The 24,679-nt window shown below is 42.8% G+C and overlaps 1 protein-coding gene across 1 annotated transcript in view; it reads right to left on the reverse strand.

Moving 5' to 3' along the window:
• Window positions 1–16,734: 16,734 nt before the first annotated feature.
• ADRB2 (adrenoceptor beta 2) overlaps window positions 16,735–24,679 on the reverse strand; it is a 93,478-nt gene continuing 85,533 nt past the window's right edge. Inside the window, exon 2 of the mRNA XM_061616880.1 lies at window positions 16,735–22,439. Within this exon, the coding sequence (XP_061472864.1) occupies window positions 22,405–22,439 (35 nt within the window). The 3' untranslated portion in view covers window positions 16,735–22,404. The remainder of the gene's footprint in view (window positions 22,440–24,679) is intronic.

A 24,679-nucleotide genomic window follows, 5' to 3' on the forward strand; every position in this document is an offset into this window, starting at 1 on the left:
TTCTTCCATTGTCTTGAGGAGATTGATGGTATGATATCAACTTGCATGATAGGATCATTAACCCATGCAAGGTGCAGAAGGCCTCTGCAGAAGCAACTGAAACCTAGCCCAGTGCAGAATATTCACCACCAAATGCTAAATTTAGCAGAATTTGACTGACTACACTATACATGAGAGTTTTCCACTGTAAACAAAACATACACCAGCAATAATATCCTCAAACAGACACCCTTTGGGAATGTACAGTGCAAAACAATACATGTCTGCTAATTAGGGTTGTCAGGTCTCCAGATTTCACCCGGAGACTCTGGTTTTTGGTGGTCGTCTCTGGGTGAGTCACTCCAATCTCCAGACTCTTGGCTTTCATTTTAAAAAAAGTTTCTAGGTGATCTGGTTCAAGAGATATACACCAAAATGTGAGCCATCCCACCTTCACAACTTCTGTTAGTACTGGCTGCTCAAGTCCCTGCCCTTTCAGGTTTCTAGTCAATAAGTGAAGTCAGGGTTGTGATTGATGAGAGATTTGCTTACCTCTAGGCAATAGCTAGAAGCCATTGCAAATCCTGAAAACAGTTTCCTTTTCCTGCTTGTCTGCACATCAGAAGTTGAGTGAGTGTATAACTTTCAGCAGTAGCAAAATTGCCTTTCTACAATAATATAGCAGAAAATCTAGAACTGAAGATCATAGCAGGAACTTGGTAGGCATGCACACACAGTAAACAATTTCAATTATGATTATAATAAAAGTGTACATGCAGGTTTTTTAATTACTTGCAAAAATAGTATATTATACATTTTATCTTTCAAATAATTTTTGAACAGAAATTTGAAAAAATGTACATACTGCAACATATGATGCCATTACAATGTGTTATACTTTTCTAATTATAAGAAGTCAAATAAGTTTAAATTTTCCTGGACTGTTGAAGAGGGCAGCTTATTTGTCTAATTCATAGCCTGTTGTGAAAACCTTTCCAATATGAAGCTTTAATCCTATACTCAATTTTCTGGAAGAAAAACTGCAATACTAATTCCACATACCTGGGAGTAAACACCATAGAATTCAGTAGGACTTCCTTTTGAGTAGACTTGGTTATGTGGACATGGTTAGGATTGTGCTGTGAATCACTGTGACTTTTGAGTGAACATAGCAAAGGATTGTGTTGGAAATCTTTCTCTCCTCCAATCCTTTTGTTGTTGTTGTAATCAATTAGGCAGGGCTTACTTAGGTGTCACTACTTTTATTTGGTAGGAAACAAGTGCATTTTTTTTAAAAAAAGTTCTGCAATGACCAATTGGTTTTGACAATAAATTATTATATGGGGTTTTTACATCTCCAGTGTGTGTGTATATGAAATCTTTCCAAAAACCCTGTGAGGTAGAGTTGGAAATCAAGGCAGCTCACAATAAGAAATAAATCCATTTAAAATCCAGTAATCGTGGAACAAGTATAAAACAGTTGCAAAACAACTTAATGTGCCATGATTCTGAATTTTGGGTTGGGTGAGTGACGTTCCTTATTATTTGAGGTTGCAGTCCTGTGCACACTTTCCTGTTTGAGTAATCCCCATTGAATACATTGGGACTTGCTTCTGAGTAAACATGGAATAATGGGCTCAAGTTGCAGGAAGCCAGATTTCGACTGAACATCAGGAAAAACTTCCTAACTGTTAGAGCCAGAGGACAATGGAACCAATTACCTAGAGAGGTAGTGGGCTCCAACACTGGAGGCATTCAAGAGGCAGCTGGACAGCCATCTGTCAGAAATGCTTTGATTTGGATTCCGCATTGAGCAGGGGGTTGGACTTGATGGCCTTATAGGTCCCTTCCAACTCTACTATTCTATGATTCTATGCATAGGATTGCACTATAAATATCTTTATAGGTTGTGTAAATAATAAAATCTTTTACATTCATGCTTACATAAATATTTCTTCATGTTATGTCTCAATACGTATCTGATTTTACACTTTGATTGTACATCATTATTTCCTCTACATTTTAAGTGTGCCCTTCTTGCTTGAGGTGGTCATAGTTGCCCTCTGTGTTTTCACCCTGAGGGGCAGATTAAGTTGAGAGATTGTGAATAGCTCATGGTCACCAAGCAAACTTTGTAGCTGATTTCCATTTTAAAAATTAATTAAAATGATTTATATTCAGGCAAAGTTTATAAAGTAATGCAGATCCACACAATACATTTAAAGCACATCCACCTCACATTTAAAGCTCATGACTTCCCCCAAAGAATCCTGAGAAGTGTAGTTTCCCCCTCACAGTTATAGTTCCCACCACCCTTAACAAACTACAGTTCCTATGATTCTGCGGTGGGATTCATGTACTTCAAATGTATGTTGAATGTGCTTTAAATGCATGTTGTACATCTGCCCTAGGCGACTTTCTGGTGACTGGCCTGGCCTGAGGGCACTTAAACCCTTCCTGCCAGAAGCAAGTAGACTAGATTAAATGTTTTCTACCCAGGTTCCCTAAGCAGGTGAGAAGGAATTATCCTGTCATTTCATCTGGACCTGGGAACACCCTCATTTAGCTAAAACTTCTATCTTAATTTCCAATCAAAGTATTTTTTTTGTTTGAGTGGTATGTTCCAAGCAACTGTGGTTGATGCTTAATGTATCATGCTTAATGACATCACTAAGGCCCCACCCCGTGACATCACTAGTGCCTGCCCTTAAAATCTCAGGGTTTGGGATGCTTCTGACCTGGCAACCCTACTCCTAAAAGACACCGATAATCACCAGGATGTTAAGGAATAGGACTACTTTCATTCCTTATAGGACAATGGACAAAGGTGACAAATTTCATAGGAAGGTAACAATCAAATATTTAATCCAGCATTCAGTATTCAGCATTCAACATTAGTCATGTATCACACTCACTAATTTCACTGGAGAGAAAAATATTTATAGGGAGTATGAATCAATTTATGAAATATTGATCAAACTATTAATTCAAGTTGACCTAGTATATTCCTGTGAATATAGCAGTTGACAGTACCATGGCTAATAGCTATTGACAAGTGCAATAAAATGTTCAAGTGTGGTGTGCTCCTGTTCAGAGTTCCAGTCAGCCATGCTCCCTTCAAAGATACTCCATTCCATTCCCCCAACTCCTGGATTTCTCTCCCACCTCCTCCAACAGTCAGCATTCTGTGGCCACTGAGCATGTTCAGTCTTCATTGGGCTGTTCCTCCCACTTTAGAGCCCTCGCTAAAGATTTTTGCACTTCTGCAAACCTTTGGATCTCTCTCACTCAAAATGGGTGATATCCCCCACTTGTGTGGGGGTTGGTGCTGTTTTGGCTACATAAAGATTGGTGCTCAGAGAACTTGAGTTTGCTATTGGCATACACAAGCTGGGACCAACAACAAAATGCTGCAGTAGATCCCTGCAGTGTGTGTGGGTAATTTTTGTTACCCTTTTCTGTACCTTCTCCCATTTCATATTGCTTTCCTAAAACTTGGGCAACAGAACCACATACAATACTCTAAGTGTGGGAATTAGGGATGAGACATCTGTTAATTTCACTTAAGTCACTCTCTAATTTTTCCAGTCTTAAATTCAGTTCTCCACATTTCTGCAGCAATGGCAATTTTTAAAAAGACATCATGAACATTCTTCAGCATTTTAGAGTGAATCTCTCCTAATAAACACAGTTTTGTATGCGATTTTGACTAATGTACACATTTTTTCAAGCAGTTTCACCTAATACAATGCATTTTGTATGTTATTTTCACTAATATATTAATGTTTAGGTACACTTTCCTCTAATATATGTATTTTTATAAACATTTCTGGATAATACATTACAAAATTTGGATTAAGTGTGAATTTTGAAGGCGGCTGTGTTTCATTCTCATTGTTTCAGAAAGAGCAAATTTGATACATGTAGCTTTAAATGAGAACTGAATCAATCCCCCCCCCCAGGTGGGAATACCACAGATTTATACAACGGCATTATGCTGCTTTATTTTTGTCCCTTTCCCTAATAATCCTTAACGGTGATTTGCCTTCCTCATTGCTATTGCAAGTTGAGCTGATATTTTCCATGTGCTTTCCACTGTGCTCTAAAAGATTTCTTTCCTGGGAGGTTGTAGCCAGTTTAGACCTCATTAGCAGATATGTAAAGCTGCTACTTTTGGAGTATTTTTTTTTAAACCCAGTGTGCATCATTTTGCTCTTGCTTATGCTGAATCCCTTCAGCCATTATGTTGCCCAATCATCCTGTTTAGGGTATTCTTTCACAGCACAATTCTATGTATATTTGCTGCCCTGGGCTCCTACTGGGAGAAAGGGTGGGACATAAATCTAATAAATAAATAAAATACTCACTCAGAAGTAAGCTCCTTGTAGTTCAACTGTATTCGCTCCTGTGTAGATGTGTATAGCAAGACTGGGGAACCTGGCACACCAGATGCTGTTGAATTCTGGCTCCAATCAGTCTCCGGCAGCATGATCAATGATGATGATGGATGATGGAGTCCAATAACATCTGAAGAGCCAAATATTGCCCACCCCTGGTGTATAGAGTTGTAGCTTTACAGTTCTTTACAGTCTGCTTGGGATTTCATCATTACAAACAATCTGATCTGCACATATATGCAAACATAGCTATCCCACCTCAACATCCCAATTCGCATTGGCCTGCCTGCTCAGTCCCCGGCCTTCCCAGTGTTGAGCAGTGAATTTCTTCAGGATCCTTGCACGATTCAGGAGGACCCATCTTTATCACACTTCCCAATTGTATGGAGGGTTCTTCTTGCGTTTTCTTGATTCCAGATTATTTATGAATCAGATAAATGTGCTACTACAAATAATTGGATAAACTCACTGTTTTCTTCTTTCTGTTTAGAAAAACTGCCCCATTTATTACCAACTTGTTTTCCTCTTTCTGGTTTTCAGTCAATGATCAGTCAGTAAAAGGGCTTGCCTGTCTTAGCAAAATATAGATGAATCATGTTTTAATGCCCAGTGGTGCTTTTTGCTGGCCTTGCCCTTATAACTTTTGCAGCGGTCTGATATAGAAGTTTAGTAGGTGAAACTTTTCCTGACGTAGAGAAAGCAAACTGATGGTAAAAGCATCACCAGTTCTATGTTTGGGACTACTGTAAAAGGTGTAGAGCAAAGCCAATAAAAAAAATCCCATTGCAATCTTATCTACTACACAGAAACGGAGGTTGATGCCTCCATTCCCAAGAGAGGGTCAGCCAAAGGGCCTTTAACAGCTACATGACAATGTATATATTTTGACAAATTTACATATCATTTAATTATAATTGTCTCTAAGTGGTGTACAGGTGACTCAATACAATGAACATAATCAGTTAAAACTATAACATTAGAATTCAGTTAAAAAGCCTGCTGAAATTTTTAAAAGGCTTCAACAGGTGCTAGAAGTTCAGCAAGGAGGGGGTCTGTCTGACCTCATGTGGAAGGGAGTTCCAAAAAACTGGGCCCACAATATTGAACACACAATATTGAACTCCTGGTGGAGACAAGCGGTGCATCGGACCCATGAGGATCAATAACAGTGACTTCCCCAAAGACCTCAGTGATCGGGCAGAGCATAAGGGATCAGGCGATTCTTGAGGTAGCCTTGGCCTCAATTGTTAAGGGTAATATATTAAGAAGGGACTTCTTCCTGTGATAGTAAAATGTGATGGGGAAAGCAACACCTCTTTTGATTTCTCACCATCATTCAGCTAACAAAGTCATATCTGCCTCTGCCAGGAAAGAAGGTGTCATTGTAGCATTCATCAGAAAATGGCATCAGTGCTGTTGCCTACAGCCTACATTGAATGTTGGGCTGGGAGTTTTCATCTCCTGCAGTTGAGAAGCACTTTCAGCAAGTCTCTCTTTTTCCTATACGTTTGTTTGTTGTTGTGTTTGTAGCCCACCCATCCTTCAAGGATCTGAAGGAACATTATATGTTTTTAACCTCAAAACAACTCTGTAAGGCAGGTAAGCTGAGATATATAAGCAGTGGCCCAGTAAGTCACCCAGTGAGTTTCAGGGGTAAGTGGGGATTTATTTTATTTATTCACTACATTTATATCCAGCCTTTCCTTCAAGGAGCTCAAGGCAGCATTCACAGTTCTGTCCTACTCCAATTTATCATCACAGCAATCCTGTGAGATAGGTGGGGATGGGTTTCGCTCAGTTTTTCATTTTCCCAATCCTTTTTCCATGTTGTTGCACACTGTCCTGATGTTGTGGGAGAGTATAAATACTTTTATAAATGAATGAATGAACATTTGTATGCAGTTTTGCCTAACAGACACATTTGTGCAAAGCAGTTTTCCCTTATATAATGCATGCTATTTCCAGTAATATACTGTATGTATTTTATGCACACTTTACCTTAGTGTATACATTTTTGTACGCATTTCATGGCTAGAGAACTGCATTGCAAAATTCGAAGAAGTGTGAATTTTGAAGGACGGCTGTGTTTCAGTGTGCGCGTTGTTTCAGAAAGTGCAAATTAGGTAGGTTCTCCTTTAAGTGTGGAAGTAAATTTGTCCCCCATTCCTAGAGGTAGGTTAGGCTGAGAGGCGTGACTGGCACAAGGTCACCCAGTGAGTCTCATGACTCAGTATGGATTTGAACCCAGGTGCCCAAGCCTTAGTCCAATACTCTAACCACTGCACCACACTACCTCCATTAATCCAGATCTCTCTGATCTGATCAAAACACTTTGTGTTTCCACTACACCACTTAACCACTCCCAGCTTGCCTTTTCTACACCTCCCTTTCCCTTTTCGCCTTTTCAGAGGATCCCGCTAGCTAATAATAGGAAGGTTAATTGGAGTAATGAGCCTAGGATGGAGCTCATCTTGACAAGTATTGGTAGCTGAGTATTGCTACTGCCTCATCTATCCTTGTCACTCTCTCTACAGCGATTAGAGCTTTATTTCCTTTTTCTTTTGTGATGGAAGACAAAATCATAAACAAAACAAAAACAATTTTGGGCTCTGCCGGTTAACAAAACAGGACAATATAGATCAGAACGACAAAGTTGTATGTTTCTTCTATTTGTCTTGTGGAAACCAGTTTATGTACGCTCTGATGTTCTATTCCATTAGCAAAACAATGAATATGATCTGCTTAATAATTCAGATGCAACAATAAGAGGGCAATGCCATAATATACAACATAGAAAAAGACTTCAATATATACACATTTATTCAGCTCAGGAGGACACCCAATATATATTTTGAACTCAAGCTTCTACAGCAAAAATGCAATTTAGTGTGAGAAAGCTCTTTGAATGTTTTGCTTTTATTCCAAAATATTTGGCTCGCTTACAAACAAGGTAGATTTGGGGAAGAAATGGGATGAACGAGGCTACCAGATCACTGAACATTGCCCTGTGAAACTGCATCCTGAATCCTGTCAAATTCTTGTCTTCATATTCTAGTCCTTATTCTCATGTCCCTCACTTAAATATAACTGGAAATCTCACAAGCTAGACTTCCTGCAACCCCCACTTAAAGACTGCCATCCTACATAGCAGGACTTTCACAGTGGCGTAGCTAGAGCTTTTGCCGCCCGGGGCGGTCCCTGAGTTTGCTACCCCTCTAAATACACTCCAAAAATACCTCCACCCCCCCCAGCTACGCCACTGTCCCATTGGCCCCAGCCAGCATACCCAATGGTCAGGGATGATAAAAGTTATACAAATAATGCTGTTATACAAATCTATGGTATGACTGCATTTCGAATCCTGTGTACAGTTCTGGATGCCTTACCTTAAAAAAAGATATTGTAGAGTTGGAAAAGGTTAAGAAAAGGACAATCAAAATGTTCACAGTGAGGGATCATTTGGGGTTTTGTAGTTTAGAGAAAAGTTGAGTTAGAAGTAACATGATAGAAGTGTACAAATGATGCATGGCATGGAGAAAGCAGACAGAGATATTTTTTCCCTCTCAACGCTAGAACTCATGGACATCTAATGTAGCTGAATGTTGGGAGATTCAGGACAGACAAAAGAAAGTACTTCTTCACACAGCACATAGGTAAATTATGGAATTCACTCCCACAGCAGACAGGGATGGCCACCAACTTGGATGGCTTTAAAAGAGGGTTAGACATTCATGGAGGGTAAAGCTAGCAATGGCTAGTAGCTCTCATGGCTATGGTCTGCTTCCACGGTCAGAAGCATCATGCTTCTGAATAGCAACTGCTAGAAATTACAGGAGGGGAAAGTGCTCCTGTGTGCAGATCCTGCTTGTGGACTGCCCATAAGCATCTGGCTGGCCACTGTGAGAACAGGATGCTGCACTAGATGGGCCATTGGCCTAATATCTGAAAGGCAGCAGATTCCCCATACCTGCTCTAGAAATTCACAAGGCATGACAGTGATGGCTATACCCTTTATCCATCCCCAACATCTGGCAATCAGAAGTATACCATCTCTGAACATAGTATCAGATGTCTACTGCCTCCCCCCCCACACTTCTTTTCATTCTAACTATAATGTATACGCAGGGTCACCCACCCATCCTATAGGTATATGCAGTGTCCATGCAAAACCAAGACATCTAGGCTGGGCCAGACATTAACAAGATAATGATCTCCAGAAGCAAGGGGGATTTCTTGTCATTCTAGAAGAAGATGGGAGACATGCCACCAACTACAGCTTCAAATTAGTACACTGTATGCTCCCTGTAGAGACCCACATGTTTAACAATTAAATTGGTCCGCCCCCGGAGACTAATGAATCCTGAAGGTTTTCAAAGGGCTCTGGGGGATTTTCCGGCTGATAGGACTGGCGCTCCTGTCGAGGCCCTGGCTAATCTGTGGAATGCGGAGATGGCCCGGGCTGTCGACACGATCGCTCCTGCGCGCCCTCTCCTTTGCAGAGCTCATTCAGCTCCTTGGTATACTCCAGAGTTGAGAGCGATGAAGCAAGATAGGAGGCGGCTTGAGCGGAGATGGAGACGAACTCCCGACGAATGCAACTATACGCTGGTTTGTGCTTTCACCAAGCGGTATGTAGGAGCGGTGAGGGCGGCAAAAAAACAACACTTCGCTGCCACTATTAAGGCATCTCTCTCCCGCCCAGCGGAGCTGTTTAGAGTCGTCCGAGGGCTACTCCATCTAGGCCTGCAGGACACTGCAGATACTTCGGTGGCTCGCTGCAATGAATTTGCTGAGCACTTCCAGCATAAGATCTTGCGCATCCATCGGGACCTAGACTCTCATTTTATAGCAGTTAACCCTAGCGAGGTGTCTGGAGCACAGTCTTGTCATGTTTTGTTGGATGAGTTTCAGTCGGTTCAGTTCGAGGACGTGGACAAGGTGCTTGGACAGGTACGTGCAACCACTTCGGTACTAGATCCTTGCCCCTCTTGGCTAATAAAAACTAGCAAGGAGGGAACAGTTGGCTGGGCCAAGGAAGTGATAAATGCCTCCTTGCGAGAGGGAGTGGTCCCCGGTTGTCTGAAAGAGGCAGCAGTGAGACCACTCCTGAAAAAGGCTTCCCTGGACCCAGAGGATTTCAGCAGCTACAGACCAGTGGCGAACGTTCCTTTCCTGGGCAAGAGCTTGGAACGAGTGGTTGCTGTCCAGCTCCAGGCGCTATTGGATGAAACCGATTATCTAGATCCATTTCAATCGGGTTTCAGGCCTGGTTTTGGCACTGAGACGGCCTTGGTCGCCCTGTTTGATGATCTATGTCGGGAGAGAGACAGAGGGAGTGTAACTCTGTTGATTCTCCTTGATCTCTCAGCGGCTTTTGATACCATCGACCATGGTATCCTTCTGGAGAGGCTTGCGGAGTTGGGAGTTGGAGGCACTGCGTGGCAGTGGTTCCGCTCCTACTTGGCGGGCTGTCTCCAGAAGATAGTGCTTGGGGAACATTACTCGACACCGTGGGTACTCCAATGTGGGGTCCCGCAGGGTTCGGTTTTGTCTCCCATGCTTTTTAACATCTATATGAAGCCGTTGGGTGCGGTCATCTGGAGTTTTGGAGTGCGTTGTCACCAGTACGCTGATGACACGCAGCTCTACTTCTCCTTTTCATTTTCTTCAGGTGAGGCGGTCAATGTGCTGAACCGTTGCCTGGACGCGACAATGGACTGGATGAGAGCTAACAAACTGAGACTCAATCCTGATAAGACTGAGATGCTATTGGTGCATGGTTTCTCTAATCAGATGGTGGATACATATCCTGTCCTGGATGGGGTTACACTCCCCCTAAAGGAACAGGTTCGTTGTCTGGGAGTCGTTCTAGACTCTTCCCTGTCACTTGAGGCTCATGTAGCCTCGGTGGCACGGAATGCATTCTACCAACTTCGATTGGTAGCCCAGCTACGTCCCTACCTGAGTAAGGAGGATCTTACATCTGTAGTACATGCTCTGGTAACCTCACGTTTGGATTACTGTAATGCGCTCTACGTAGGGCTACCTCTGAAGACGGTTCGGAAGCTACAGCTGGTGCAAAATGCGGCGGCCAGACTGCTAACAAGAATGAAGCGATCTGACCATATAACACCTGTTCTGGCCCGCTTGCACTGGCTTCCAATACGCTTCCGGGCCAAATTCAAAGTGTTGGTATTAACCTATAAAGCCTTATACGGCGCGGGACCTCGATATCTGTCGGAACGCCTCTCCCATTATGAACCGGCTCGTGCACTACGGTCTGCTACGAAGGCCCTCCTCCGGGTCCCGACTCATAGGGAGGCCCGGAGGGTGGTGACAAGATCAAGGGCCTTCTCAGTGGTGGCCCCCGAACTATGGAATAGTCTCCCCGAGGAGGTCTGCTTGGCGCCGACACTATCATCTTTTCGGCGCCAAGTTAAAACCTTTCTCTTCTCCGAGGCATTTTAATTCTTTTTTTGTTAATGATTGTAATGTTTGTAATTTGATTTTAGCTTATGCAGTTTTAGATTGTGAAATTTGATTTTAGATTGTGATGCTTTTGTACTATATTGTATTTTATTGTATTTATGTTCACCGCCCAGAGAGCTATTGCTAGTCCTTCTTAAGAGGAGCTACCCACCTCTCTCCAGCGGTACGTCACCACTTTCCATCCTGGAACCTCTCCAAAGTTTTGCAGGCATTACAGCAACCTCCATTTGAGCCTCTTGCCTCAGTGCCTCTAAGACTGTTGTCTTTTAAAGTCCTTTTCCTCGTGGCTATCACTTCAGCGAGGCGGATTTCGGAGTTACAGGCTCTGTCATCGGCCCGTCATCTCTGCGTATTCCATAAGGACTCTGTAGTCCTGAGGCTGGATCCATCGTTCTGTCCTAAGGTCAACTCAGTGTTCCACAGTAGCCAGGACATTGTACTTCCATCCTTTTGTCCAAAGCCGGTCCATCCCCTCGAAAAGGCCTGGCATTCGCTGGATGTTAGGAGAGCGCTCAAAGTTTACCTCTCTCGCACCCAGGATATTAGACAGACAGACGCATTATTTGTATCCTTTCATCCGAGATCTTTGGGAAAAAAATAAAATAAAAATAAAAATAAATAAACAATGCAGGCTGCATGCAAAGACTTGCAAAATGGTTCTCCAGGCACTGCAAACCACAACTATACAGATCTGAGTAGCTATCTTCCCAGTCCTAGCTTCAAATTGCTTGGTCTCTTGTAAAACACCTGGTTAGCCATTGTAGGTGACACATACCATAAAGCACACAAGTCCGAACTATACATTAATGTGGCACATATAACAACTTTTATGGGGTTATACAAGTTCCACTACTGCCACCACAACCATGAAAATATATGCCCTGTCAATGAAAGTGTAAGCCACATGTTTTTAAAAGAAATTGATTGAATTATCTCCTACTTGCCACTTGACTTAAGTCTCTGCATCCTTTCCCCTTCAGATGCTTCTTTCACTAAATCCTTTACCAAAAACAACAGAAGTAAAACCCATGGCAAGTAATTATCATTTTGCATGTTGCACACTGCAATACCACAACATCCATTTCTGGAAAGCCTTTATTTTAAAAAAAGATAAATTGGCCATACGATATCATATGGACAAGAGGGGTTCAAAATCTGCTTACATTTATGCAAGAGACTGTGCTAGCCTAGTTGACTCCCCTATTTTTAAAAAACAGTTGCACTCCATGTATCACAAAGTCTTTTGAAACTCAACTCAGTTGCATGCACCTTCCAGCCAGTAACTGAATTGAGTCCATGCTCAGTGCATTATAGTAAAAATGTCTTGAGGTTATGAGGAAATTGGTTTCCTTCCTCCAACCGAAAGTGCTTCTTCCAGTGGACAAAAAACTCCTCCACTGAACGAAGCTCCTTCCGTTGGAGGAAGCAGGATGGAAGTCAAGGGTAGGCTTTATTGGGCACCTATTAAGGCCACAAAAGAGTGCTGTCCTATACCCACTTGTTTAGAAGTAAACCTGCCTTATTGAACTCAGTGGGACATACTTGTGAGTAGACAATTATGCCGCCCGACAAGATCGGCCACACAGGGCCTTCTCTCAATCCCGCCAACAAAAACAGCCAGATTGGCGGGTACAAGAGAGAGGGCATTCTCAGTGGCGGCCCCCACTCTTTGGAACTCCCTCCCACAAGATCTCCGGCATGCCTCTTCCCTAAATGTATTTCGGAAAGCCTTAAAGACCTGGCTTTTTCAGCAGGCCTTCGGGGTATCCGGGGAGGGTTAATCGATATAATTGTAATGCCTCCTACCCAGTTTTAATATTGTTGTTGTAGATCTATTGTTTTTATTGTATTACTGTATTTTATTAATTGTATTTTAATAATTTTGTAAGTCGCCTAGAGTGGCCATTGGCCAGATAGGCGACGAAGAAATTAAATTTATTATTATTATTATTATTAAACATGCAGAGGCTTCCCCTGTGATTCTGTTTGGCTTCCTGGTGCAATAAGACTGTTTACCTGCAATACCAACAGGAATGGGCAACCTGGAGCCCTCCAGATGTTGCTGGACTACAACTCATCCTTGGGGCTGCTGGGAGATGTCATTCAGCAACAACTGGAGGGCTAAAGGTTCCCACACCTGGTGTAACTGAAACACCTTGGGCAGTTGGATCTCTTTTAAGGGGTCCATACACTGTGACACCCTTCAGAGGCAGTACTTTAGGGCAGAAGCCCAGGGCCCCGTTCCGTAGCAAGTGCCGGTGGGTGGCCTCTAAATGCAGCAGGCCTGGCTTACCACAGTTTGAAGTGAAGAAAGCACTTCACCATGTAAAGAGATACCACATCTCATAAGACCATTAGTTCTAGAGCCCTACCACCAAGTCTAAACTTACCTAACTGTACCACTGGCTTAGTTTTAAAGCAAGGATGGGAAACCTATGGCCTTCCAGATGCTGCTGGACTACGTCCCATCATCCCTGACCAGCCATGCCAGCTGAGGCTGAGGGGAGTCGGCACCCAGCTTCTGGAGGGCAACAGGTGCCCTACCCCTGTTTCAGAGCATTTGTACTCTGGCTGTTCCCACCAAAAGACTGACAGAGCGACTTAACACCCACACCCGTACGGGGTTCAGTCTCTTACCCCGGCTACGATAGCAGTGCTCAGAAGGCCGCCTCGGTACTGGATCGGTGTATATAACGATAACTAGATAGATAGATAGATAGATAGATAGATAGATAGATAGATAGATAGATAGATAGATAGATAGATAGATAGATAGATAGATAGATAGATAGATAGATAGATAGACAGATAGACAGATAGATAGATAGATAGATAATTAATACATAAGTAAACAAACAAACAAGCTAGAAGTTCCTCACAGCTTCTCTTTCGCACTGCCAAAGAAGGGGGGGAGGGCGCACGCCTGCCTCTCTTCTCATCGGCAAGCAGCATTGCCGCCTCAGAGCAGCGTCTCCTTCACCTCTGGAGAAGGGAGGGGGGAAGAGTGAGAAAGACGGGACTCGAGAGAGACGGAGAAAGAGAAGGGGGCCTCCCTCTTCCTCCTGTTGCTGCTGTTCGTGGACTTCTCGCTCCGCAACCCTCCACCCCTCGCGAGCCAGGATTAGCAACAGCCCGGAGCCTCCTGGGGGCTTTTCCCTTCCCGACTGTCCCCCTCCCCTCCCCTCCCTCCTTCCTTCCGTACACCTCGCCGTCTGCAAGAGCGGATTTCGCGTTTCGCTGAGTCCATTCATGGGCACGGATTCCCTTCGCCCCCCAGAGACTTTCTCCGCCACCTGAGAAGTGCCGCCCCCAAAAAAGTGCCGCCCGGGGTGGACCGCCCCCTCCGCCCCCCCAGCTACGCCACTGCCTTTTCAGTCTGAAGGCTTCATTGCCTCCTGGGCAACGTTCTATGGGTTGCCTGCCAGTGGTGGGTGGGGCTAGAAGCAAGAGTGGGTGGAGCAACAGGCCCACTGTACCTTTGTACTGTGGGTTACAATCCACCCATGCAATAGTCAGAGGTTTCTACACACATCTTCCTCCATTTAGACAAGCAAGAGGCATTATCATAGTTCAAGGACAGACAGGCAAATTCTAGCTAAGCAAGAGAGTTCAATAGAGCAGGACTAGGGTATGGAGCAGGACCAGTGTGGGGTGGGGCCTGGAAAGGGGCTGTTGCCTGGGGAGAGACCCGTGAGCAAATAGAGAGGCCTGGAGGGCCACTTTTGAACCCCAGGTGTAACGTTCTCTACACCTGCAATATACCATCCTTCACCAACCTGGTCCTCTCCAGATATGGTGGCTGTGGCTGATGGGAATTGTAGTCCAAAACATCTGGAGGGCACCACGCGGGTAAAGGCTACTATACACGCTTACTTGGGAGTATGGATGGAAAGGATCTGCCAGTTTCAGTTCTTTCCTATCTCATTTTTCCACTCTTTCTTAATTTCACTTCACATTTCCACATAAATTTGCATTTTTTTAAAAAAAGCCCTCATGAAAATTCATCAGCATTTTACTGTGAATTTCTCTCAAAGTACACATTTTTGCCAAGCAATTTCCCCTGATATAGTGCATTTTTGAATGCCCCTTCCCACTAATATATGCATTTTTATGCATATGTAGCATCAGCGCTTTTGTACACATGACGTGGCTGGAGAACTGCATTGAAAAAGTTGGAGAAGTGTGAATTTTCAAGGGTGGCTACATTTTGGTTTGTGGATTGTTTCGGAAAGTGCAAAGTGGGTAGGTTCACCTTTGGATGCAAACTGATTTGAATTGCTTCTCTATCCCTAGTTGGGGAGGTACGCAAAAATGGACATTTGGGAAATGCAATTTCTTATGCAAGCCAGGGTGAGGGGAGGACAAATGTGGAAATTGACAAAGAGAATGAACATGCTAGAATAAGTCAGTGTGAGGACTGCAGTGGAGGCTAGTAGCTCCAGTGTCAGAGGGGCAGTGAATCTGCTCCAGATTTTAGTCTGAACTTTCAAGGAGCTGTCCAAAGTGCTTTGTAAAGTTTAAAGTTTGGACTAAAACTCAAGAGTGGATTCACGACCCCTCTGACATCGGAGCCACCAGCCTCCACTGGGTGGCAGTGAGCATATGTCTTTTGTGCAGTGTGTGCATGAACAACAGCCATTTTCCTTTTGAGAAGATTAAATATATTAATAAAATAGCCTCACTTGGGCAGCCTTGTTTGCAAGGGCTGTCATTTTCATCAGCTTAACAATGCTCTTTAATAAAAGCTGCGTATCATAATTTTGCATGCTCCCATCAAGACCATTTAAACTGCAATAATTCACATTTGCACATCTAGCCATGAAAGGATGAAACTGAGGTTTTTATTGCACCCATATGCTTAAGTAAGATCAAGAGCTACAGTTATTTCCATTGTTTGTGGGGAAAGGAGAGACTTTGGACATCATACCTTTGGGAATGGGAGGAAAATATTTAGAGAGACAGCAAGGCATCAGGAGACATGAAATAGTTTTTTGGTTTGAAAAACAAAACTTAAGCATTTACTCTTTTGTCTAATTATTTCATAACCTAGCAACTTAAGAGCATAAGAAGAGCCTGCTGCATCAGGCCAATAGTCCATCTAGTCCAGCATCCTGTTCTCAAAGTGCCCAACCAGTTGCACATGGGAAGCTTGCAAGCAAGGCAATGAGGATGATCAGGGGACTGGAAACAAAGCCCTATGAGGAGAGACTGAAATAACTGGGCGTGTTTAGCCTTGAGAAGAGAAGATTGAGGGGAGATATGATAGCACTATTCAAGTATTTGAAAGGTTGTCACACAGAGGAGGGCCATGATCTCTTCTCAATCATCCCAGGGTGTAGGACCCCAAATTATGGGCACAAGTTACAGGAAGCCAGATTTCAGATGAACATCAGGAAAAATGTCTTAACTGTGAGAGCAGTACAACAATGGAACCAATTATCTAGGGAGGTGGTGGGCTCTCCAACACTGGAGGCCTTCAAGAGGCAGCTGGACAGCCACCTGTTGGTTATGCTTTAATTTGGATTCCTGCATTGAGCAGAGGGGTGGACTTGATGGCCTTATAGGACCCTTCCAACTCTACGATTCTAGGTCTTGAGTGCAATAGCACTCTCCCCTCCTGTGGTTTCAAGCAACTGGTATTCAGAAGTATATTGCCTCTGATTATGGAGGCACAGCATAGCCATCATGGCTAGTAGCCATTGATAACCTTATCCTCTATGAATTTGTGTAATCCGCTTTTAAAGCCATCTATGTTGGTGGCCATCACTGCCTCTTGTGGGAGCAAATTCCATAGTTTAAACTATGTGCTGTGTGAAGAAGTACTTCATAGTTCTAGGGCCTTTTCTGTAGTGGCCCCCGAATTGTGGAATAGCCTCCCCGAAGAAATACGCCTGGCGCCGACGCTTCTATCTTTTCGGCGCCAGGTTAAGACCTGGCTATGCTCCCAGGCATTTTAATGCGTTTAATGTTACAATTTTAAATCTCTTTGTTTCAGTTTATTTATTGTGATATTTTGTATTTCTGTACTTTTAATCTTTTGTACACCGCCCAGAGAGCTATTCGCTATGGGCGGTTTAAAAATGAAATAAAATAAATAAATAAATAAATACTTCCTTTTGTCTGTCCGGAATCTCTCAGGATTCAGCTTCATTGGATGTTCATGAGTTCTAGTGTCATTTATTTATTTTTATTTATTTTTAAAACTTATATACCGCCCGACTAGCAATAGCTCTCTGGGCGGTGAACATAGATACAATAAAATACAGTATGGTACAAAAAACATCACAGTCTAAAATCAAATATCACAGTCTAAAACAGCAAAGGCTCAGAATCAAGTTTCAGACATTACAATACGTTAACAAAAATTAAAATTAAAATTAAAATTAAAATGCCTGGGAATAAAGGAAGGTTTTAACCTGGCGCCGAAAGGATGACAGTGTCGGCGCCAGGCGGACCTCCTCAGGGAGACTATTCCATAGTTCGGGGCCACCACTGAGAAGGCCCTTAATCTTGTCACCACCCTCCGGGCCTCCCTATGAGTTGGAACCCGGAGGAGGGCCTTCGTAGCAGACCGTAGTGTACGAGCCGGTTCATAGCGGGAGAGGCGTTCCGTCAGATATCGAGGTCCTGCGTCATGAGAGAGGGAGGAAACTTTTCTCTATCCACTTTCTCCATGCCATTCACAATTGTATGCATTCTATCGTGTCACCTCTTACTTGTCTTTTCTCTAAACTAAAAAGCCTCAAATGCTGCTCATAGGGGAGTTGGTCCATCTCCTTGATCATTTTGGTTGCCCTTTTCCGAAGCACCCTCAAAGTTCTTCAGACTCAAAAACCAACATCATCAGCAGGAGCTAGCATGATAACAAACAAAACTGCATTGATCTATGTCCATACACATACAACTACCATAGATGTTGAGACACTTTTACCCTGTCTGAAATCCTGGAGAGCCACTGCCAGTCAGTGTAGGAAATACGGAGCCAGGTGGACAATTGCTGTGGCTTGGTACAAGGAAACTTGTTCATGTTCATATGTTTGGGTCAGTGGGCTGCATGTTTTTTTCTGTGACTTATCATGCATCTTTTTTCTGTGACTTGTGTGTTTAGGAAGCTGCTGTAGGAAGCATGGGTGTCCTAGTTCTTCTTCCTCTACCTTTTTTGCATCTGATAATTGTTTCTGGCCAGGGAATCAAAACATGAATTTTACCTTGCAGGTGGGGTGGCAAATCAATATTTCTCCAAGGTGTGTGATTCACTCTTATGTCTATCACCTCTCATGGTATTATTCATTCCTGAGGAGCTAGCAGGCAGCTCCTGATGCTGGTCCCTGTAAGCTCCCTGTTGGGGTTCTTTTTCTTCCATGTGCTTGCGACTCTCTCCTTTGCAATACGCTTATGCCCTCCACACAGGCTGCATTACATGGATCATTTAGATGAATGCCAGTGAGACTTGAACCCTTTTCCTCAGTAGCCCATGAGTTCTTCATTCATGCTTCTTCCCAGCTGACCTATGGAGTTGGCTAGGTATTACAGTCTGAAAGCCCGCTCTTTCCTTCCCTGTGTGCTTCCATGTGTTTGCCTGGCATGATTGCATCTTGTTTGAATATATTGGTGCTACAAAGAGATTCAAAATCATTCTGTAGGAAGTCCTGGAGACCATGGCTGTTGAAGGCAGCTGTTGATCAACTGTGGCTGTTGTATCACAATGGTCCATGCTTGGTTGGACAGTGTGATATCTTTGTAGTTGCCCTTTTATATTTTGTGTGAGTCCTAGACAAGGTGACATTAGGGGGTCACTGAGCCATCATTGTGCATTGATCATTTCCTTTTGTGCATGACGAACAAGGAAGCAGTGATGATACACAACACCAAGATTGGTGGGTGATAGCAGAGCTGTAATGGAAATTTTAATGGAGGTCAGTGCTGCTATTCTGTCTGTCCTTTAAAATAGTATCATTTTGTTGTCTGATTTGCAGTTTGAAATGAATAAGATCATGACTACACCAATGTTGTGTTGGTGTTAGTAGCGAATAACATAGCGGATCTATAGGATTGTACTGCCCAAACATGAGCTGTTGCCTGGCTGTTTCTTATGCCCATGTTGCATTTTGCAACTGGCTAGTATCATGACCATACATGTGGCTTTCATAGCATGAGTTTTTGATGATGGTCTTTGCATGCTGGGCAGCTGTTTTAATGCTACCTCCATTCATGTTCCTGATGAAGAAATGCAGCTCTAAACTGGGTGATGCTACATAAGGCATTTACAGGACTTTGGCATGGCAGGGATAGATCCACCATCATCTTGGCCCTTGGCAACATATGTTACCATGTGTAGAGAATTATTGGTACCCAACATCAATAATCTCTGAATAAGGTTTATACAATATCTGGGTTGTCACAGGAGTGGCTTGTTAGAGGCCAGAAAGATTTGAGCTGATATGCCCTCAAAGGGTTTTTATGCCAAAAATTGTACATGTTAACTGCTGTGTGTCACTCCAAATAATTGACTGACATAAAATGTGGGCTCTATGCCTCCCCCAAACACACAGACTTCTGGGTTTTGTGATCAGGGACATCAGGGACCCTGCAGCTGTTCACAGATCTTTTGTATCATCCCTAGTTTGGCTCTGATGGATAACAGTCAAATGCCAGTGTGGACAGTGAAAATGTTTGCTTACACAGCTTGCAATGTATGATAGCGAGCCACAGTGGAGAGCCTCTGCTGGAGAAATATGCATAGATAAACATAGTGACTGTAGTGAAGTTAGCCTGGTTTATATCCACTAAGGCTCTTGGCCTGCTGATTGTACACAGTGAAGGCATGCAATGGAGAGTTCAGCATTTACTCAGTTTTTTTAAATACTACCCATGGCATTTCTAAGAAAGCAGCAATGGAGAGAATGGACAATAGCAAATTGGTATTTTCTCCTCTGGATCCTTTTCTGGACCTATCTAGTAAGAAGAAAATGACAGACTGTACATCTTAATGTTTTTTCTACCAGATATTGGACACCGTCATGCAATGGATTCAATTTTTATTTTGGTGGAGCCAGTGGCTATTGGTCTGTGAGAATTGGCACTCTCTTCCCCTGTAGAAAGGAAGGCAAGGAAGCTAGAGAACTCTGCAATTTCCTCTTACATCATCCTCATCCAATAAATAAATAGACATCACAACTGTAGAGCAGCACAGGGTGAAGCCCAGTGTGTCTTGATTTCACAGCAAACATGCTCTGCAGAGCCCTGAATCCCTTCCTTCTCCTCCCTGCCCTCCCTACCCCCCTGATACTCAGGGATCCAATGGTCTCAAAGGGATCCAATGGGTAGGAGTTCATGCTTGCACACAGTCCATGAGAGCAAACAGCAATACTATCATTCACAATGGCAAGAACACGAGTTTCTTTGCAGTTTATAGCATGGATTTCTCTTTAGCCGCAGAGAGCAAAAAGTCATTTGATTTTAGGCAATATTACACTTATTGGCGAAGGGACAGCACTCTACATAGAAGCCTTAATAAAACATGGGTCGGCTCCAGGCATCTTTTAAACCTTATGGGACAAAGCCCTTAACATAATCATCAAAATGAAGAACGTTTTCTTCTGCATTTTTAAGCCAAATGTTACCTTCCAGGCTGAAAAATATTACATTTGAGAGCATTTTTTTTACACCTTAGAATTCTTAATATAATATACAGGGAATGGAATTTTGTTATAAAACCATAACTTGAAGGATTCTCCCATATCCTGAAACCACCCTCACCCATCCAGCTTTGACTCCATAATCCTCATGTAAGCTTCCCCAGCACTGATCTGTCCCTCCCAGCACTCTATATGGCCTCCTTCCCCTTCCTGCAAGGAATGGCCACTAGGGTTGTGCATCAGATTTAGCCAAGGTCTGAGCCAAATTGGGCCCATTTAGATGGGTTTTGGCTTTGGCCAAGGTAGGTACTGCAGATTGCTATGGGTCATATTCAATGACTCAGAGCGGCCCTGGGGATGCAGCATCAGGAAGGATAAAGAGGCAGCCATGACTCTCTTTCCAGTCTGATAAGCAGAGGCAACAATCCTCCAGGGGTGTAGGGGCTGTTTTGCAAGACAGCACTCTACAGGATCACTCCCTCCTATGTGATGCTGTTTTGCAAGGGGGGGGATAATCCTGGGGGATATTGTTTTGCAGGAAAGTCCCTTGCAAAACATTTTCCAGGATCGCTCCCTCCAGTGCAATGCTGTTTTGCAAATTGCTTTCCTGAAGGAAACAGCATTGTGAAGGATAAATTGGCCCTGCTTTCGATCAGGAAGGAGGCAAGTTCTCCTTCCCCTGCCCCCCTCCTCACCATATATTTAATTAGGTCTTTTTACCCTCATTAAGCATGAGCCCTGCCCCACCCGAACTTATCCAAGAGTAGCTCTGAGCTGGGGTGGGTGGTTCCTGGGTCGACCCAGGGTGGGTCGGCCTAATGCCCCCCCCTTCAGATTGGAACCATGGGCAGATGGGGGGGGGATCTGTGCATAGTCCTAATGGCCACATTGTCTCCTAACCAACGAATAAAGGGTATTGTACTTCATCAGGACCTAGAGCTAGCAAAATAGTACTAGTCAAGGCCAGACCTCTCTATATTCCAAAGGAAGAATTCAGCCATCCTATGATAGGTCTAGGTTCCATGCAAGAAAGGTTAGTTTCAGAAACAGTATATGAGGGTTGTTTGGTTGCTTACAAGCTTTTTGAAAAGAAAAGAGAGAAGCTGCCTTCCAATCTTGGTCTCATGCAATCCTTGTTTAAATGAAATTGCACAGAAGCCAATATTACCAAGAACTGGGTCTATCTGAATAAGGGTCTTTGGTAAAAGTCTTATCGCAGGATGATGTTTCACTTCCGGCTTTGTGGTACCACATGGCTCAGGGCAGGAGGAGGGGGGTCTGACTTGGGAAAAGTTGACTAAAGACTTGCAGGAGCAGAAAACAGCTTCGAGTGCATATTACAAACCAATTTGGTTTTCATAGTGCTTCTCCATTTATTACATCCAAGATTCTGTTCATATTTGAGCTGCAGAGATCCAGCTCAGACTGTAACAATCCATTGGCTTCACTAGGAAGCTGGATATTTGATGCCCCTTCCACAGGTAGGCAAACAATAAGATTGGAAAAGGTATTCCCAACTTTCTTCCTTGAGGATGTTTTCTGTGGAGACAGTGTGGGTGAGAAAGATTTTGTTAACTCTTCCCCTGCTTCTGGAAACTCATACTGTTCAGCTTCAAGAAAGCCTTCTATTGTTGCATGGTGTAGCCTCCTCCAATCCTATCTCAAGCAGTAGTTTCACAGAACTGATGTGGCTTCTCACAGGTGAATCCCCAAAATGATTCATTCACTGCCGATTCCTCCCATTTCAGAGTAAGGATGGAGTCTTGGCTTGCTCGCTGTCCTTTCCTATCTCCCTTTATTATGGAATGTGAAGTTCCACCATAAAGGTATCACTGAACTTGGACTTGTCTCTTCACAAGCTTCTGCAAGTTGCAAATGGTGAGGAGAAGTGCTTAGCTCGTTCAACTTTCAACCATTCCAGGACACCCAGGGATCTCTGTTGATTAGAGAGAAACAGAAGTTTTTCAGTTTGGCATATGGTAGCCCCTGAAAGGTGATGTGTCACAGTTATATTTATGCTTTCATCCACAATCCTGATTTTGATTCCATCATGTAACAAGTTGTTATATATTATTATTATTAGCAGTAGTGCCAAAATGAAAACAAGTAAACATCCGAACAATGTTTACACTGTTTACAGGGAAACATCAGATTATGAGTAGACTTTACATTACAGTGATTACTATTTTAATCTAGAGTTTAATATCAAGAAAGAAAGAGGTGAGGTGAGAGAAAGAAAAGGACAAGAGGTCAACATACTTAATATATTTAATAGGGAGGAGGCACTGAGTGGACCCTTTTATTTATATTTTATGAACTTTTGTTTTACAAGATTCATATCCATATGTTCTCATAAAATTGCAAAAGGATTTTAACACACACCCTCTCTGTTTATTGTTCCAAAGTTCTTTAAACATTGCCCATACTTGCTCGAATCTATTTTATTTTTCTCTTTCAGAGTCAGGCCACAAGCATCTAGGTGATTTTGCTTCAAGTTGTCAGTTCCCAAAGTTGAATAAACTGTTCCCTTGCACAGGGACCATCTTTCTTTTTCCAATATTTGGCACGTAAATCCTTGCAGCTAGAATCATATGAACTTATCTCTGTCTTTGGGGAACAATATCCTTGAGATAAATTAATAAGTATACTTTTGAATGTAACTCTACCAAATGCTTCAAAATGTTGGTTATAGTAGATGCAATTTCATACTAATACTTTTTAGCCTCGGGACAGTTCCACCAGCAATGGATAAAATCTGCTCTATCCATTTCACATTTGCAACATCCATTACTTCCTGTCTTATATATTCTAGATATCTGAGATGGTGTTAAATATCACATTGTCCAAAGTTTAATAGTGTTGTCTGTCAGTGCTAACGAGGCAGTACATTTAGTAATATTTTCTCATATGTATTTCCAGATATTTCTTGGGATTGGTGTCCCAATAATTTCTTCCATTTTCCAACATAGGCAACCTGTGTACTACCTCCCATATGAATAATAATTTGATATATTTGGGACAACAATTCTTTGGGTTTTGCCAAATTAATTTCTCAGCATTATTTGGCTGCCTTAATCTTTCTCTGTAAATTTGCAGTCACATGTTTTTTTTAAAAAGAATCTCTAATCATGTAGCAACTCCTAATATTTGTTTCACAAAAGTGGGCCTGTAATGAGAAACTAAAATTCAATGAAACGAGAAACCAAGTTCAATAAAAGCAAAAACTCACATACAGGGATTGTTTAGTAGTCAGTTCCAACTCATTGCCTTAGCTAAATCTTCACCAACCTGGTGCCCTCCAGATTTCTTTGACTATAGCTCCCAGCCTGCGCAAAATCCATTGAATAAGATTATGAAGGAGCTTTTTGAAAGGGGGAAGACAACTGCATTGAACCGTGTTGGAGAACTGATGGTAGGTGAATGATAGCATGGGGGTGTCAATAGCAGGTTCAACTTAAAAACTATGAACAATCCTAACAGCTTTCCTAATGATAATATACAGATCATGTAAAAGTTGCTACATGACCCAAAGCAAGTGTACATCACCAGTGAATGCTCAGTACAAGAGGGTGTGGGATGTTTTCCACCATTCATTTAGGTTTGCTTTTCCTGCTTTAAGAGAGTTTGGCAAAATTGTATTGAATGGGATGACACCTGCATTTAAAAAAAGCCTCCCCTCCCCTCCTCCCTGCCACTGGCCAAGATTTATCAGGCATGAGCTTGAAAGAATAGGTGTTCCAAAGGCAACAACTTCTCCTTTGCAGTTGGGGTCAATAGGTGAGCAGAACAGCAGCACCATTATAATGTTAAGGTTGTTACAGTATTTAAGCAAATTCCAGGTGGGCTTGTCAAATTTACAGAGATAATTAAGACAGCCCTTTTGTATCCCCCTGCACCTTTACATTGACATCCTACTTTTATTTCTTTGTGCATTTTAATGAAACACATTTCTGCTGTAATATATCCAAGCAATAGCATGTCCCAGTCTCCAGTCATGCAGTGCAACTGCTCTCTATAATTCCTTAGTATATTACTTTCTCTTTTTATCCTTGTTTCTGTTTTCTATTTATCATTGGATCCAGTCTCATATTCTGTCTCACTTATGGAATTCTCTCCTTAAGAGAAGCTCACTCTGGCCTTGCATTAATATCTTTTAAGAACCAGGCAAAGACTTTT

The sequence above is a fragment of the Rhineura floridana genome, chromosome 3 (genome assembly GCF_030035675.1).
Source record: "Rhineura floridana isolate rRhiFlo1 chromosome 3, rRhiFlo1.hap2, whole genome shotgun sequence".
In the NCBI taxonomy this organism is placed as follows: Eukaryota; Metazoa; Chordata; class Lepidosauria; order Squamata; family Rhineuridae; genus Rhineura; species Rhineura floridana.